This window comes from Amblyomma americanum, chromosome 4 (assembly GCF_052857255.1).
Source record: "Amblyomma americanum isolate KBUSLIRL-KWMA chromosome 4, ASM5285725v1, whole genome shotgun sequence".
Lineage (NCBI taxonomy): Eukaryota > Metazoa > Arthropoda > Arachnida > Ixodida > Ixodidae > Amblyomma > Amblyomma americanum.
The window spans coordinates 174,379,396-174,393,419 of NC_135500.1; the positions used below are offsets into that span (position 1 = coordinate 174,379,396).

Consider the following 14,024-nt stretch of genomic DNA (forward strand, 5'->3'; position numbering starts at 1 on the left):
ACGTTGCGAAAAGTCCGGAAACTTTCTTGATAAAATGAAAGACGCTTATCAGGAAGTTGAACGACTACTTGCCACAAATTTCGGTTCCTCCCATGTGACATTAAAGTTCCGCTTCTCGTGGTGGACGGTTATGTCGTCAGGACAAAAGGCCACTTGCGGTGCATCAATATCTAAGGCGGAAAGAAGAGAAAACAAAATACCGGAAGCTGAATTCGCTGATTGGCAGGAGGGAACTGACGTCACCACACCGGAGCGTACCGATTGGCTGGTGGCAGTGACGTCACTGTGGGTAAATGCATTAACACCTGAAAATGTTATCGTACTGCCCACGAATAACGGAATTAGGTGCCCTTGTGAAATTTTTTCTCTTCTAACGATTCGGCTAAGCTCGACTCTCTTAGCGCTGTCAACATAGAGCACTGATTAAAATTTACCTAGCCAAAGCATTAACTGAGACACTGATTTTTGTTCTTGTCTCCTTCATGTAGGTGCTAGAGTCAGTGATATCTGTCCAATGATAGGTGTGAAGCGCTAACTACAATATAAAAAATTTTGAATAAATTTTTATGCGGAATTAGTAAGAAATATTTTAATTTTGAATAAACAGAGATTCGTGTCTTATTAAACGTAGGCGCAGCTGCGTTTTTTTTTTATCGCTGAACTTGTATTCGTTTTTCAGCGCGTTCCACTCTAGCATCGCAACGTAACTCATGTCTTATGTTGCCAGGTATTCTTCCCATCGAGCCAGAAAGAATGTCCGGCAAATTCATGCATCCTCGCCAAGATTATCCTCTTCGGTGCCTAAAACCTGGACTAAGATTCTTATTGGTTGTGTCATGGTGATAAATGTCGGAAAGGAAATGCGGCAGCCCTAACTCCGACTCGCGGTAAGAATCAAGGTTCCGCCTTCATGACATTAAGGTGAGGCCATATTACATCCTAGTAAAGCTGAAAATTTATCGCGAGAACAAATCTAGGTACCATCACGAATGTCAACTGCATAACTGGGATTTTTCTTAATTTCTTTTCTTAGGCGCTTTGAAAAGAGCCGTTACTATTCCTGCAACGCCTCATTAGAAGGTTATAGCAGTAATTCTAATTAAGGTTTAAAAAATTCGCGCTAATCCCTACCGAGGCATTGTTTCAGACAGTATTGAATGGCTGCGAGCATCATAATGCAGTAGAACTAAAATTTCATTTTTTTTTTTAATTTTGATATCAACACACTATTTTCTGAAGATACGTGTCAATATCAGTACGCATCTGGGCTGTCGCTAAGCTTCAACAAGCTATGGTTTGACTAGGTACTTCAGGTGACATGGCACCTTTACCACGTTAACGAAAGAAGGAACCAGTTCGTATAAAATATCTAGCTCACGAAAGGGCTTTAATGCAATTTCGACATACTGCTGGTAACGATATCATGGAAACCAAGAGGATCCGTCGTTGTCAGGGCAATATTTTAATTCCACCGTAATTAAAACCAAAATACCCAGTACGTGGCATGCAGAGCTGGTTCAAATGTAATAGCGTCTTCTGTGTACACTCTCTTTTACTGTATTAACACTGTATGGTACGAGGCGCGCTATACTGATTCACAGAGGCTTACAGTACACAACCGAGAAACATGACACGCAGCAGTATACGCGAACCTGTATCGTTTCTGCGTCGTTTACTGTACAATGTACAGCATACTAGCCACTGTAGTGGCTTTGTAATACCACGTTTCTCAGCTGTCTTATTCTGCCCAACTAGACTCCTTTGCCGCGGTGACGAAGTGGTCATGGTGCTCGGCTGCTGACACGAAAGACGCGGGTTCGATCCCTGCCGCGGCGGTCGAATTTCGATGGAGGCGAAATGCTAGAGGCCCGTGTACTATGCGATGTCAGTGCACGTTAAAGAACCACAGGCGGTCCAAATTTCCGGAGCCCTTCACTACGGTGTCCCTCATAGCCTGAGTCGCTTTGGGACGTTAAACCGCCATAAATGATAAAGAATCTTTCCAGCTTGCAGGGCCAAGTTACATTTTTCAAACACACTCGGAGATCCAGTCCCTGAAGAACATCTCTCACCTTCTACGAACACCTTGAAAGCACATGGTTCCGATACGAGACCTTCGCTGTCCTTGGCAACATACACAATGTCGTGTTCCCCTATCGGAAATCGGTGCGGCAAGGACTTGATCTCTGGTGGAATCACTAGCTCCACTGTGGTTGAGTTGGAATTGTCGATGGCTGTTGGTTCTGGCCATGACACGTTTTCGGCGAACGGACTGCCGCGATCATTGTGGACCGTCATGTCCAATGGGCAGCCCACGATGACCGGCTTTTCAGCGTCTGTAACATGAGTTTGCACAGCTCACATGAAAACGTATTAGCACACCAATGTTTGCTTTTCGCAAGTAGAGTCGTGTCGTAACAAGTTGTTATTGATCTTTCGGTGAGCACTTGAAACAAATTAAACACTGAACTGAGCAGAAAACGTAAACCATAATAGTACAATACGATACAACGTTTTTCTATCTGTAAACGAAATGCGTCAGCAATGTCAGGAAAGACACGACGGAGTAGCTTCGACAGTTTGGCCACTGAAACGTTTGCGCGTGAGCTGTAGCTCCAATTCGGTGCCAACGAACCATGAGGCGGAGTCTTCTTTCGTCATGGAGCTAAACCGGTGATTTTGCCTCCTCTCTTGCAGCGTAGATTATTTCTTCAGAGCCAACTGTCTCACGCCTGTTGGCGTAACAGTGTCCCCGCCTCCTTCTTTCCCGATGTGAACCACGGCGGTCTATGACCGGATGGGCCGCCGGGCAGCAGGTTCAAAGCTCCTCAGTCACCGCCCCCCCTGAGGGCGGCGGGCCCAACAATTGCCAAGCAACCGTCAACGCACAACTACGCTGGTGTGCTTCAACGTGAGCACAACGAATTGCCTCCTAACATCATCACATCTCTAAACTTAAACTATGCTTTCAACTACTTATAATCCTGCTAAAAGATAACAGACCACGTTCACACTATCAATCACGGGATAAGCGAAATGCTCAGTATATGACCAACCTCTACATAAAGCCTTCAGTGATTACGGGAAAGAATTTGACTCAGATGAAACCTTAGCAGTCGTGCAGGCATCGCGAAATCGGGATGTAGAACAATCATGCAAAAATACTGGAAAACATATATATATATATATATATATATATATATATATATATATATATATATATATATATATATATATATATATATATATATAAGTCCTTCATAGAGTCAGCAATAAAATTCCAATAAGGAAGAGTGTCAGGCAGACAGAGACGATCTCGCCAATGCTATTCACCGCCTGTTTACAGGAGGTATTCCGAGGCCTGAATTGGGAACAGTTGGGGATAAGAATTAATGCGGAATACCTAAGTAATTCGCGATTCGCTGATTATATTGTTTTGCTCAGTCACGCAGGAGATCAACTGCAAAGCATGATCAATGAGTTAAACAGAGCAGAACGGTGGGTCTAAAAATTGACATGCACAAAACCAAAGTAACGTTCAACAGTCTAGCAAGAGAACAGCACGTCACAACTGGTAGCAAGATGCTGGGAGCGGAAAAGAAATACGTCTACTTAGGGCAGGTAGTGACCGCTGATCCGGACCTTGAGAGAGAAATAACTAGAAGAATAAAAATAGGGGAAGCGCATATGCTAGGTTCTTTCAGATCATGAATGGTAGTTTACCAATGTCTTACCGGTACTCACCTATGGGGCAGAAACATGGAGGCTAACGAAAAGGGTTCAGCTTAATTTAAGGACAGCATAGCGAGCCATGGGAAGGAAAATGATAGGTGTAACGTTAAGAGATCGGAAGCGGGCAGATTATGCGAAAGAACAAAAGCGGGTTGATGACATCATAGTCGGAATCAAGAGGAAGAGATAGGCTTCGGCAGGGCTTCTAATGCGAAGGCAAGACAATCTCTAGCATCGCTAAGCAGCCGAAGCGGACTACAGGTGAAGGAAATACCAGGAGGACTAATGCTAGCGCATGTACCACAGCATGCGTTGCAGTGGTTGCCTTTGATTTTTTTGTTTGCATGTTTGGTGCTTTTTTTTTAGTGCTAGATGTTATATATGCTTGCCCGTTCGAATTTTCGAGTCAGGCCCTTGTCTTCTCGCTTTTTTTTTCCATCTTTTGTGCTGTTTGCTTCTTCAGTGCGGTGCAATACCAACTCACCCGGCTTTCTCGACTTGCGTTTGGACGTTCCATCGCCTTTTTCAGTTTGGTACCTAATTTGTTCGCGGTGGTTTTAGTTCTCAGAAAGCGTCGTGATTCCTATGGGACTAGCCAGAGGCCGACCTTCGAAAGCTTTCTATAAAGATGCTATCGCTCTCCCCTCTCGAATCGCAAGGACTTACCTATGCACGTTATGTGCTGCTCTCCGTTCAGCCATGTCCCGTTTTCTAGGCACTTTCGCTCCCCGTCAATAGGCCTCTTCGAAATCGCGTCGGCCAGGGACCAGCCTGGTATGCATTGGTACCTAGAATCAAGAGGCGCGCTCGCGTATTGCAAAACCATGTCCGCGTAAAAAGAATGCACAGAGAGCTCAAGTTCGTGACGCTTGTTTTTGATGAGCCGTTTTAGCAGCAGTTACCTTTGCACTGGCACCGAGGATCAAGAGGCGCACACGCGTATTACAAAACCATGTCCACGTGAAAAGAATGCACAGAGAGCTCAAGTTCGTGACGCTTGTTTTTGATGAGCCGTTTTAGCAGCAGTTACCTTTCCACTGGCACCGAGGATCAAGAGGCGCACACGCGTATTACAAAACCATGTCCGCGTGAAAAGAATGCACAGAGAGCTCAAGTTCGTGACGCTTGTTTTTGATGAGCCGTTTTAGCAGCAGTTACCTTTCCACTGGCACCGAGGATCAAGAGGCGCACACGCGTATTACAAAACCATGTCCGTGTGAAAAGAATGCACAGAGAGCTCAAGTTCGTGACGCTTGTTTTTGATGAGCCGTTTTAGCAGCAGTTACCTTTCCACTGGCACCGAGGATCAAGAGGCGCACACGCGTATTACAAAACCATGTCCGCGTAAAAAGAATGCACAGAGAGCTCAAGTTCGTGACGCTTGTTTTTGATGAGCCGTTTTAGCAGCAGTTACCTTTGCACTGGCACCGAGGATCAAGAGGCGCACACGCGTATTACAAAACCATGTCCACGTGAAAAGAATGCACAGAGAGCTCAAGTTCGTGACGCTTGTTTTTGATGAGCCGTTTTAGCAGCAGTTACCTTTCCACTGGCACCGAGGATCAAGAGGCGCACACGCGTATTACAAAACCATGTCCACGTGAAAAGAATGCACAGAGAGCTCAAGTTCGTGACGCTTGTTTTTGATGAGCCGTTTTAGCAGCAGTTACCTTTCCACTGGCACCGAGGATCAAGAGGCGCACACGCGTATTACAAAACCATGTCCGCGTGAAAAGAATGCACAGAGAGCTCAAGTTCGTGACGCTTGTTTTTGATGAGCCGTTTTAGCAGCAGTTACCTTTCCACTGGCACCGAGGATCAAGAGGCGCACACGCGTATTACAAAACCATGTCCGCGTGAAAAGGATGCACAGAGAGCTCAAGTTCGTGACGCTTGTTTTTGATGAGCCGTTTTAGCAGCAGTTACCTTTCCACTGGCACCGAGGATCAAGAGGCGCACACGCGTATTACAAAACCATGTCCGCGTGAAAAGAATGCACAGAGAGCTCAAGTTCGTGACGCTTGTTTTTGATGAGCCGTTTTAGCAGCAGTTACCTTTCCACTGGCACCGAGGATCAAGAGGCGCACACGCGTATTACAAAACCATGTCCGCGTGAAAAGAATACACAGAGAGCTCAAGTTCTTGACGCTTGTTTCTAATGAGCCGTTTTAGCAGCACTTACGTTTCTTAACTCGCACTCACCTCCCCATCGGCAAAAAAAAGTAAAGCGCTCTACGAATAGGAATTAAATTCCACTGCAAAAAAAAAAAATCTTGAACGCGTAAGCAATCTGTAGTTCGCGTTTACACTTGATAAAGGCATGATATGGAAGCAGAAAAAAAATTCAGCCTCTTGTTAAGACACTTCTTTCAACGTACTTACTGGCAAATAGAGTCGTAATTCGACGGTTTTTTCTTGCAACGACTGGGGCTGACGTGAAGCTTGGCGTTTACTTTCAAGGCTGGACACTTAACGACTGTGAAGAAAAAAGACATTCGATCAGGTCTGAGCACGGTAGGGCCCCTTAGTCGAGGGACATATTATTTTGTACCACCTATAAAAATGCTGTAAATTGGTTGCCATAGAAAGTTAGTCGAATATCTGTGAAAGTGAGAAATTATTAGCAGAGGGAGTTACTTCAGTCCTGTATGCAAACAACATTCATGGACTCGAATTATTGTTGTTCTTAGAATGTGAATCCTAACGTGCGCCTTAGTTAATTAGAGTTATTGTTTTCTGATCCTGCCTAAGGCTTAATTAATCCTGCAGACCTGCAAACAAGTACATATACCTTTTCATCTTTTTCCTTCGCTTCCACATGAGGCTCGTGCCCTGCTTTTGTGTGTTTGTGCTGTAAAGTATGCTTGAAGTTATATCAGTGCGAGATTCGATGTCTCTTTTGTTGCTATGCTCTTTTGTCGACAGATATGCTATGAGCGTGAAAGTAATATGTGTTCAGGCCGCTAATGACGCGCGCGTTCTCGTGTTAGCAATCGAATGAGTAGCCTGAGTGTAAACATGGGACTGCATGAGATACCACTGAGGAAGAAAATCCACTGCCCGAGGCTTAACTGCCTAGCCAAAGTGCTCAAAGGTGAATTATCAGAGAGTATAAGCAAAGGCGGGGAGCAGTGAGAGCGGTTGGCTGAGGAATTAAACAAAAATATACATGAGTGGCTGATATCCCCCGGATGGTTCTGAAAAGGGAAAGCTGTTTAACGTATGCAGCTTTGCACAACTTGATTAGTTGGTGCGTACAGCCGAGATTTGTTTGGAAGTCGGGACCTGAGCCCTCCTCACAGTAGTCTTGTTCCGCCTCAAAAAGGAGGCAGGAAGGGGGAAAAAGAGACACGAAATGCAGTAACGCACCTTCGCACGTGGGCATTTTGCCTTTCCATTCGCCGTCGACGGCGCATGTCAACAGCGGGTCGCCGATGATGTGGTAGCCCAGGTTACAGACCGCGTTGCAAGTGGTGCCGAATTCCAGCGTGGCACTCGAACAGATAATACTACCGTTGCCGGGAGACTGGAGAGCTTGGCAGCGCACCTCTGCAGTGAACGACGGCTATTAAGGGAAGCCCAGAGGGACGCGTATAGCCCTCAAGGAGGGCTATACCAGCTCAAGAAGCAACTTAACATAGAAAGGGCACAAAGCCGGTATCTTTATTGCACTGTCTTGTGTATGACCTTTTTTTTTTTCTAGCCGTTTATTTCGACGTTACTATTCAACAACGCAGCGCAGTCAGAAGCTACTTCTGGGCAGTCTTGCGACGCGATCGATGCTCGAGGTTTGCGTTTAAAGAGAAATTTCCTTTAAATGCAATTATCTTCGCGTATACTGAACATTATTGGGGGTAAACGAGGGAGAATAGAGATAGGCCTATAATTATTGATGAGGTTTCAAGAGCGTTAGCTCTTACTAATCACGTTTCGAGATTATGTGAGGTCTGCTACCAATCCGAGATCACAGCGCGACCTGTGGCAGCAACTAGAAAACAGCACATCTCGCACTGAGACTTGTAGCGCCATCTATAATGTATACATTCGTCCCGCTATACATATATATATATATATATATATATATATATATATATATATATATATATATATATATACATATACATATACATATATATATATATATATATATATATATATATATATATATATATATATATATATATATATATATATATATATATATATATATATATATATATATATATATATATATATATATATATATATATAAAACAAGGGGCACCCATCCGGAGACAGTTTGTATACCGAATCTGGTAGGCAAAATAAAATCCTATAGGCTGTGGTATAGAAATAGAACCACATTTAAATAATAGGTAAGCATTTTATACGTGAAATTACTAACTGAAGCCTTACCATATCGCACCACAAGCCGAACTCTAGGCCCACCTTGACCCCTAAACGAAGCAAATTCTGTTTGGGACGTATCTCGAGGGGGTGTAACTCGACAACGGGTAGACGTGCATCGTAATTTCTCTCATAGATAGCGCCAGGCGTCGATCACTCCGCTAGGTGGAAAAGTTGTTACTTTTCCTAACCGCGCAGGGTTTTCTTCACTGGCTCCACTAGATTCGGAAATACTTTTGTTTTACGCATGGCCAATAAAGCTAACTCTCGTTACTTCAACGTCTTCCAGACGGTGGCGGCGTTTTCTTTATCTCCTTTTTTTTTTTTGAATATAGGACTTTACTTTTCTCTAGCTCTGCCTCTAGCACCAGGCTCAAAAATTAACTTAATTATATGTATGAGAGCATCAGCAATGGTATCTGCAGTCAGTCTCATATTATTTACATTGATATTATTTAAACCAGTTAAAGATAGTTTCATATTTACAATCGCGCGTTTGGACCTCGGCAGATAGCGAGGGTGTGAGGAAGAATGGATGCTCAGAACGAGTAGGGCAGTCGAGGTAGGTCAAAGTACAAGCTGCAGAGGGAGAAGAAAAAAATCGCTGAAACAATTGGGAATCTCTGAACAGATATTCCGCCGTGTATGATAGCTGATATGGATGAATTGGAGTTCCTATTTAGGAAAGAGTTATTGAGGCGCCATTGTTTGTTGGAATGAAAGCTAGAAATAAAGATATCATTTTCATAACTCTTTATGGAATTTTTCAGCAGTTTTTACGAGGTGTAAGAATACTTTTTGTAACTTTGATGTAGACGAGTACTATACGGTTCTTTATTTAGAGTTCCTCTATACATTTTCATTCTTTCTGAGGCTTCTTTTGTAAGCCAAGGCTTGTTAGGACATGAATAGTTCTCATGGCATAGAGTGGCTAATACACAAGAAGCCAAGCAGTTCGTCATTTTAACTTGAACGATCCAAAATATTCTTGGCGAAACTGTGCTATGGCACAAGGACTACTATTAAAGGTGAGGGCTGTTGAGTAAGTATCACGAACGTCAATCTTATTTATACATGCCAGAGAAAAATAGCGAATGTTGGTTAATGCATGGTCAACGAGAGAGCCGGGTTCGATTGAAATGCAACAAGTTGGAAGGTTTATTAATGATTCAAGGTCATATCCATGAAAGAAGCTATTATTCTGACCGCTCTGAGTATTAATGTCAAGTAAATTTATATTTATATCGGCCATATTAGCTACAGGCTTATTTCTTTAGATACGACACCAAATACATGGTCTAGAGCCACACAGAAGACCGGAATATGAGAACTCGGTGATATGTGCATAGAACCGATTACAACATACGTGATTGCACATTTTCAAAATATCGTCGTTCGCATTTCTAATGCAGCAAATACAGAAAAATTTTGTCTATTTCATATTGCAGAAGAATAAAACGCGATTTCGGCGACGATACTACGTGAAGCGACGCCGTTTTGTTATTTCGAAATGCGGGAAAGCCAACTCAACGAGCTTTAAAAGCGTTATTTCGATATTTCGAACCACAGTGCTGCCTCATAAAACTAAAAAGACTAGGCTGGCCTTCGACTTTGACGGCCTGGACTGCAGGCTTCCCAACCTGCCTAAAGTGGAAGCATGCATTCTAAATGACGGCGCCAAGGCGGGGATCAGAATGTAGATGTGCTACCGAAGAGCTCTGTAGCGTAGATCGCAGCGCACCCCTTCGCGGCTGTTTAGGGGCCAAAGGGGTTGTAAGAGCTCATTACGTCGAGATCTAAATAAAAGCCAGCATATTCATTACACCCTATATAGGGTCATAGTGAGACACGGCTAAAGGCGCTATTGTGGGCTTCGGTGATTACCGGTTGAATAACAACTTTCATCATTCGTAGAGAGAGGTTGGTCAAAAGGTTCTTGATAATCTAGGAGTGAACAAGGGAGGGGAAGGCCTCAGGATGCTTGCCAACGTTTCGGTAAGACGACTTGTCTTTGTATGGGGCCACACGAAGACAAGTCCTCCAGTAGAAAAGTTGGCAAGCACCCTGAGGTTTCCCCTCCGTTGTTCCCTTTGTGATTAACCTTCATCATTGTTTTTCTTTTTCGTTGGCGAAGGTTTCGACGTCTTAGCGTGGACAGGCGAAGCGGCTTTGAGCGAGCATTTGCCATTCAGAACTCACTCTCGCAGGAGAACTCCGAGCCGGACCAGGTCTTGTCCGCCTGGCAGACACGCGGTGTTGAAGCCTTGCGGTTCCAGGGCTCGTGACCGGCGGCCAACTGCGTCCTGTCGCACTGGTAAGGGCAGTGGCCCTTCTTGCAGAGGAAGTTGCACTCGTCGCCGAAGCTGTTCCCGCAAAATTGCGGCAGCGTGCTTCCGCCAGTGGGGGTCGACAGCGGGGCGCACTTGATGCCTGCAGAAAAGAAGTGTTCACGCCACTCTAGGCCATATCAATACATTACGTGCACTTTGGAAAACCTTGAGAGAAAAGTCATTTCTATTTTTGAAGCGAAAAGCTTCACTACGCTTGTGAACACCGCGCTTCGCGCGAGCCGGCGTATGTCGGAGCACGAGTGACGTCACGCACGGCGTAGGCGGTGGCTGGTGAGTTATGTGCATGCGCGAAAACGAGTGACGTCATGCGTCGCGCAGGTGGTCGCTCCCCGCCGCAGCCGTCGCTTGACCTTTCGGCGCAGCCGCGCGCTACTGCACATGTGCGTCATGTGCATGCGCAAGGAGGCTATATAATGCGCTTGCCAGAGAATAGGCGTGCGCACTCGACATGGAAGGGAAAGAGAGTGCGGCTAATGCTAGACTACGCAGAAATGCTGAGAAACTAAATTCGTCCGATCCAGAAGTAATCGCTTGGGAGTTGGATGCACAACAGCGTAAAAATGATAACGCCAAAGCTTAACGTGCAGCCGAAACGCCTTAACAAGGGGAAATATGACTTGCTAAACGACGTCGGAAAGAAGCCGAAAAGCGTGTCTTGGCCGCATCTTCAGCCAGCAGCAGCCAAGCGAGTAAGGAAGAGGAAACAAGAGAGTCAGAAGAAGAAAATCCCAAGACCCTCAGTGACATAGTTGTGCAGGCGGTATACATGTCGCCTGACAGTACCGTAAACGGCGTTGTGCGTGTGGTGGCTACTGCGATACCGAGCCTAGTGAATGGCGAACTTTGTGTAGTCGCGGGTGACTTTAACCGTACCTCAAGCTCTCTTGAAGTGCCATTCAAAGATTCCTTAAACTTGGACTTAATAAGTTCTCCCACTGAACAGTCAACTCAATGGGGGGCCACTATAGACCTTGTATACCAAAGACAAACTGTGCCTTCTGCATACTCTGTAACAACCATAGAGACAGCCGCTTGCTACTACTCGGATCACCGGGCTGTCTTTATGGCTGTAGAGAAATTGCAAGACATTGTGTCCAAGAATAGTAAAAAAGAATTTTAATACTGTCGCTTCTGTGTATAACTCGTAAACATATGCCACTGAGTAACCAAGTCTACGCCTATAGATAAACAATGTATACAATACCAGCTAAGCTACGAAGCATAACCATAACGTCAAACCAAGCATAACTGAAGCTTTTCGCTTGTATATCCAGGCCTAACTAGAGCTAAGTTACTGCATAATTTTTTGTGTTTAAACAGCTGAGTAAAGGACTTTCCATGCTGAAAACTGCGCCGCAGCATCTCTAAGCTGAAAACACCCGTTCTCATCGGGTGCCCAAACAAGATGCTGCCAGGCGGGACAGTGTGTAGAACGCTGTCTCGAGAATGAAACATCTGTGAACACGAGGTCAGTATGGTCCTGATGGTGCACTCATAAGGACGGGGGTGAAGTAGGTTAGTTATTCGCGTCAGGAGACGGCGAAAAGTATAGTATTGTTTTTTTTTCCTACTCGCGAGGTTTTTATAACCAGTGGGTGCACTGAGTGTATTCCATGCGCATAGGATTAACAACAACAAAAAAAAGCCCTGCTTTCTTATTCCAGCCGTTATGATTATCGTCATCATTACCGGGACGTTGTATGCAGAACAAAATACCTCCGAGTGTCTGGGGTTGTGTGCGCATAATTAGGAATACAAGACTTAGCTCCGCACGGGAATAATCAGAAAGAAGCAACAAGGGACAAAATAGCAGTCTTAACAAGAATGAAAAAGGCTAGAAAAAAAACTGGCTGTGGCTCAACTCAGCTGAGCCAGGATATACAAAGCGAGAGCCCTGTAAAGAATTGTTGGACATGGTTTAGCTTTGGTTCGCCTTTATTCCTTGAAGACTTCAGCGAGAGCAAATTGTTTCAGCGAGAGCAAGTCACGTGACGCATCACGTGCCACAAGTGCAAGAGCGCGCGTCCAGAGCTGGGGTCGGCGCAGCGACGGACGTGGTTGCCAAGCGCAAGAGCGAATCATGTGACACATCACGTGACACATCTGGTGAGGAGGAGCGGCCGAGCAGTAGCCTGCGCAGCGGCGGAGGAGACAGCCAAGCGCGCAGCTGTGGCGGCGAAAGTGAAGATGAAGATCCATGCACCTGCCACGCGCGTTTTTGCACATGTGGCGTGCCTGGCGTTAGAGGTCAAATCTAATAGCCAGATGACCTTAAGGCTCGGCATGGGTGGAGCAGAGCTTTTCGCTCTAAAAGGCAATTCCTCAGGGGTACTCACGGCTGCACGGCTTTTTATTGCCGGGATCACCTTCGTAGCCCGGTTCGCAAGAGCACTGGGCCTCGCTCGTGGCGCCCTCTCTGTCGGTCACCGAGTTGGCAGGGCAGGGCTTGCAGTTGAGGTCGCTGGCCACGTCCTTGTACGTGCCGAGGGGACAACCTGCGAGGGTTGGGTAACTGTGGCGGACTGCAGATACCGTGGCCTCTGCTAGATGCACTCCTCGAGTTACGGCGCCCCGCATTTCATTTCCCTACCATGCGACAAATGGAAAATGCTTATCGGAAAGAAATTTACTAGCTCTGCTCTTTATTTTTTTATTACAACCTTGTTGCGGCCTTGTTGAATTCCCGACTCGGCATTTACAAAGATGTAATAATTTTCACCCTGTCCTTGCGCACACAGTTACCAGCCATTGGGTATAAATATTAAGAAAGCGGGCTGGTGGCCTAAGGCTACCATTGCAACAATGCGTAGATTGAAGAGTTTGTCCCGACAAGCTCTGCAAACACTGCACAAAGCGCGCTGGTTTAAGTAATGTACCGAAGAATGACAAGCAAGGAAAGTTACCACACAAGTTTGATGCGTACCGACACGCAAGAGAATCGACAGAAGTGGTGAAATGCTCTCTTCGTGGCATGACAAAACGGCTCTCGAAGACGTGAAGGAAAGAAGAATGAAAGATATAGTTTAGTGCGTCTCTCTCCCCTCTTTCTCATTCCGTCGTCCAGGTCACGGTGTGGTACCAGCTAGGCAACTAGTCAGTTCGGCATGTTCCGTCCTTCCGTTCTTCTTACTCGTGGCTTTTCCAAAGTTCTCTGGAGATGGTGCGGGAACTTGGTACGCCCTAACTCTTCATTTCTACGATCAGATGTATAAGAAAGCGCCTTCCACTGTCCGGCGTCAAATGTCGCGGCGTCTTTGGGCATGCTTACTCACACTGCTCACACAACGACTCGTCACACTTGCCCTCTCCCGCAGAAGCCGCGCATGCAGCGGAAGTCCTGTGTACTCACGGTGGCAGTTTCCCAACGTGCCGTCGCCTTCGTAGCCCGCCTTGCAGACGCAACGGTGCGTGCCTCCGGGGGATGTGCAGGCGCAGATGGCGTTGCTGTCGCACTGCCCTGTCGCCCGGAGACACTCGCTGGCGGCCACCACATCCCACTGGCGCTCGCGGATGTCTGCGCATGCGCAAAACTCCATTGTGGACGAGAAGCTCGAA

At 45.8% G+C, this 14,024-nt stretch overlaps 1 protein-coding gene across 1 annotated transcript in view; it reads right to left on the bottom strand.

Moving 5' to 3' along the window:
- The window catches only part of LOC144128678 (sushi, von Willebrand factor type A, EGF and pentraxin domain-containing protein 1-like), a 51,984-nt gene that overhangs the window by 32,220 nt on the left and 5,740 nt on the right, over positions 1-14,024 (bottom strand). Inside the window, exons 3-10 of the mRNA XM_077662272.1 lie at positions 13,819-13,983; positions 12,806-12,964; positions 10,318-10,548; positions 7,102-7,281; positions 6,115-6,208; positions 4,399-4,520; positions 2,073-2,336; positions 73-170 (exon numbers count right to left, since the gene is read on the bottom strand). Of these exons, the coding sequence (XP_077518398.1) occupies positions 73-170; positions 2,073-2,336; positions 4,399-4,520; positions 6,115-6,208; positions 7,102-7,281; positions 10,318-10,548; positions 12,806-12,964; positions 13,819-13,983 (1,313 nt within the window). The remainder of the gene's footprint in view (positions 1-72; positions 171-2,072; positions 2,337-4,398; positions 4,521-6,114; positions 6,209-7,101; positions 7,282-10,317; positions 10,549-12,805; positions 12,965-13,818; positions 13,984-14,024) is intronic.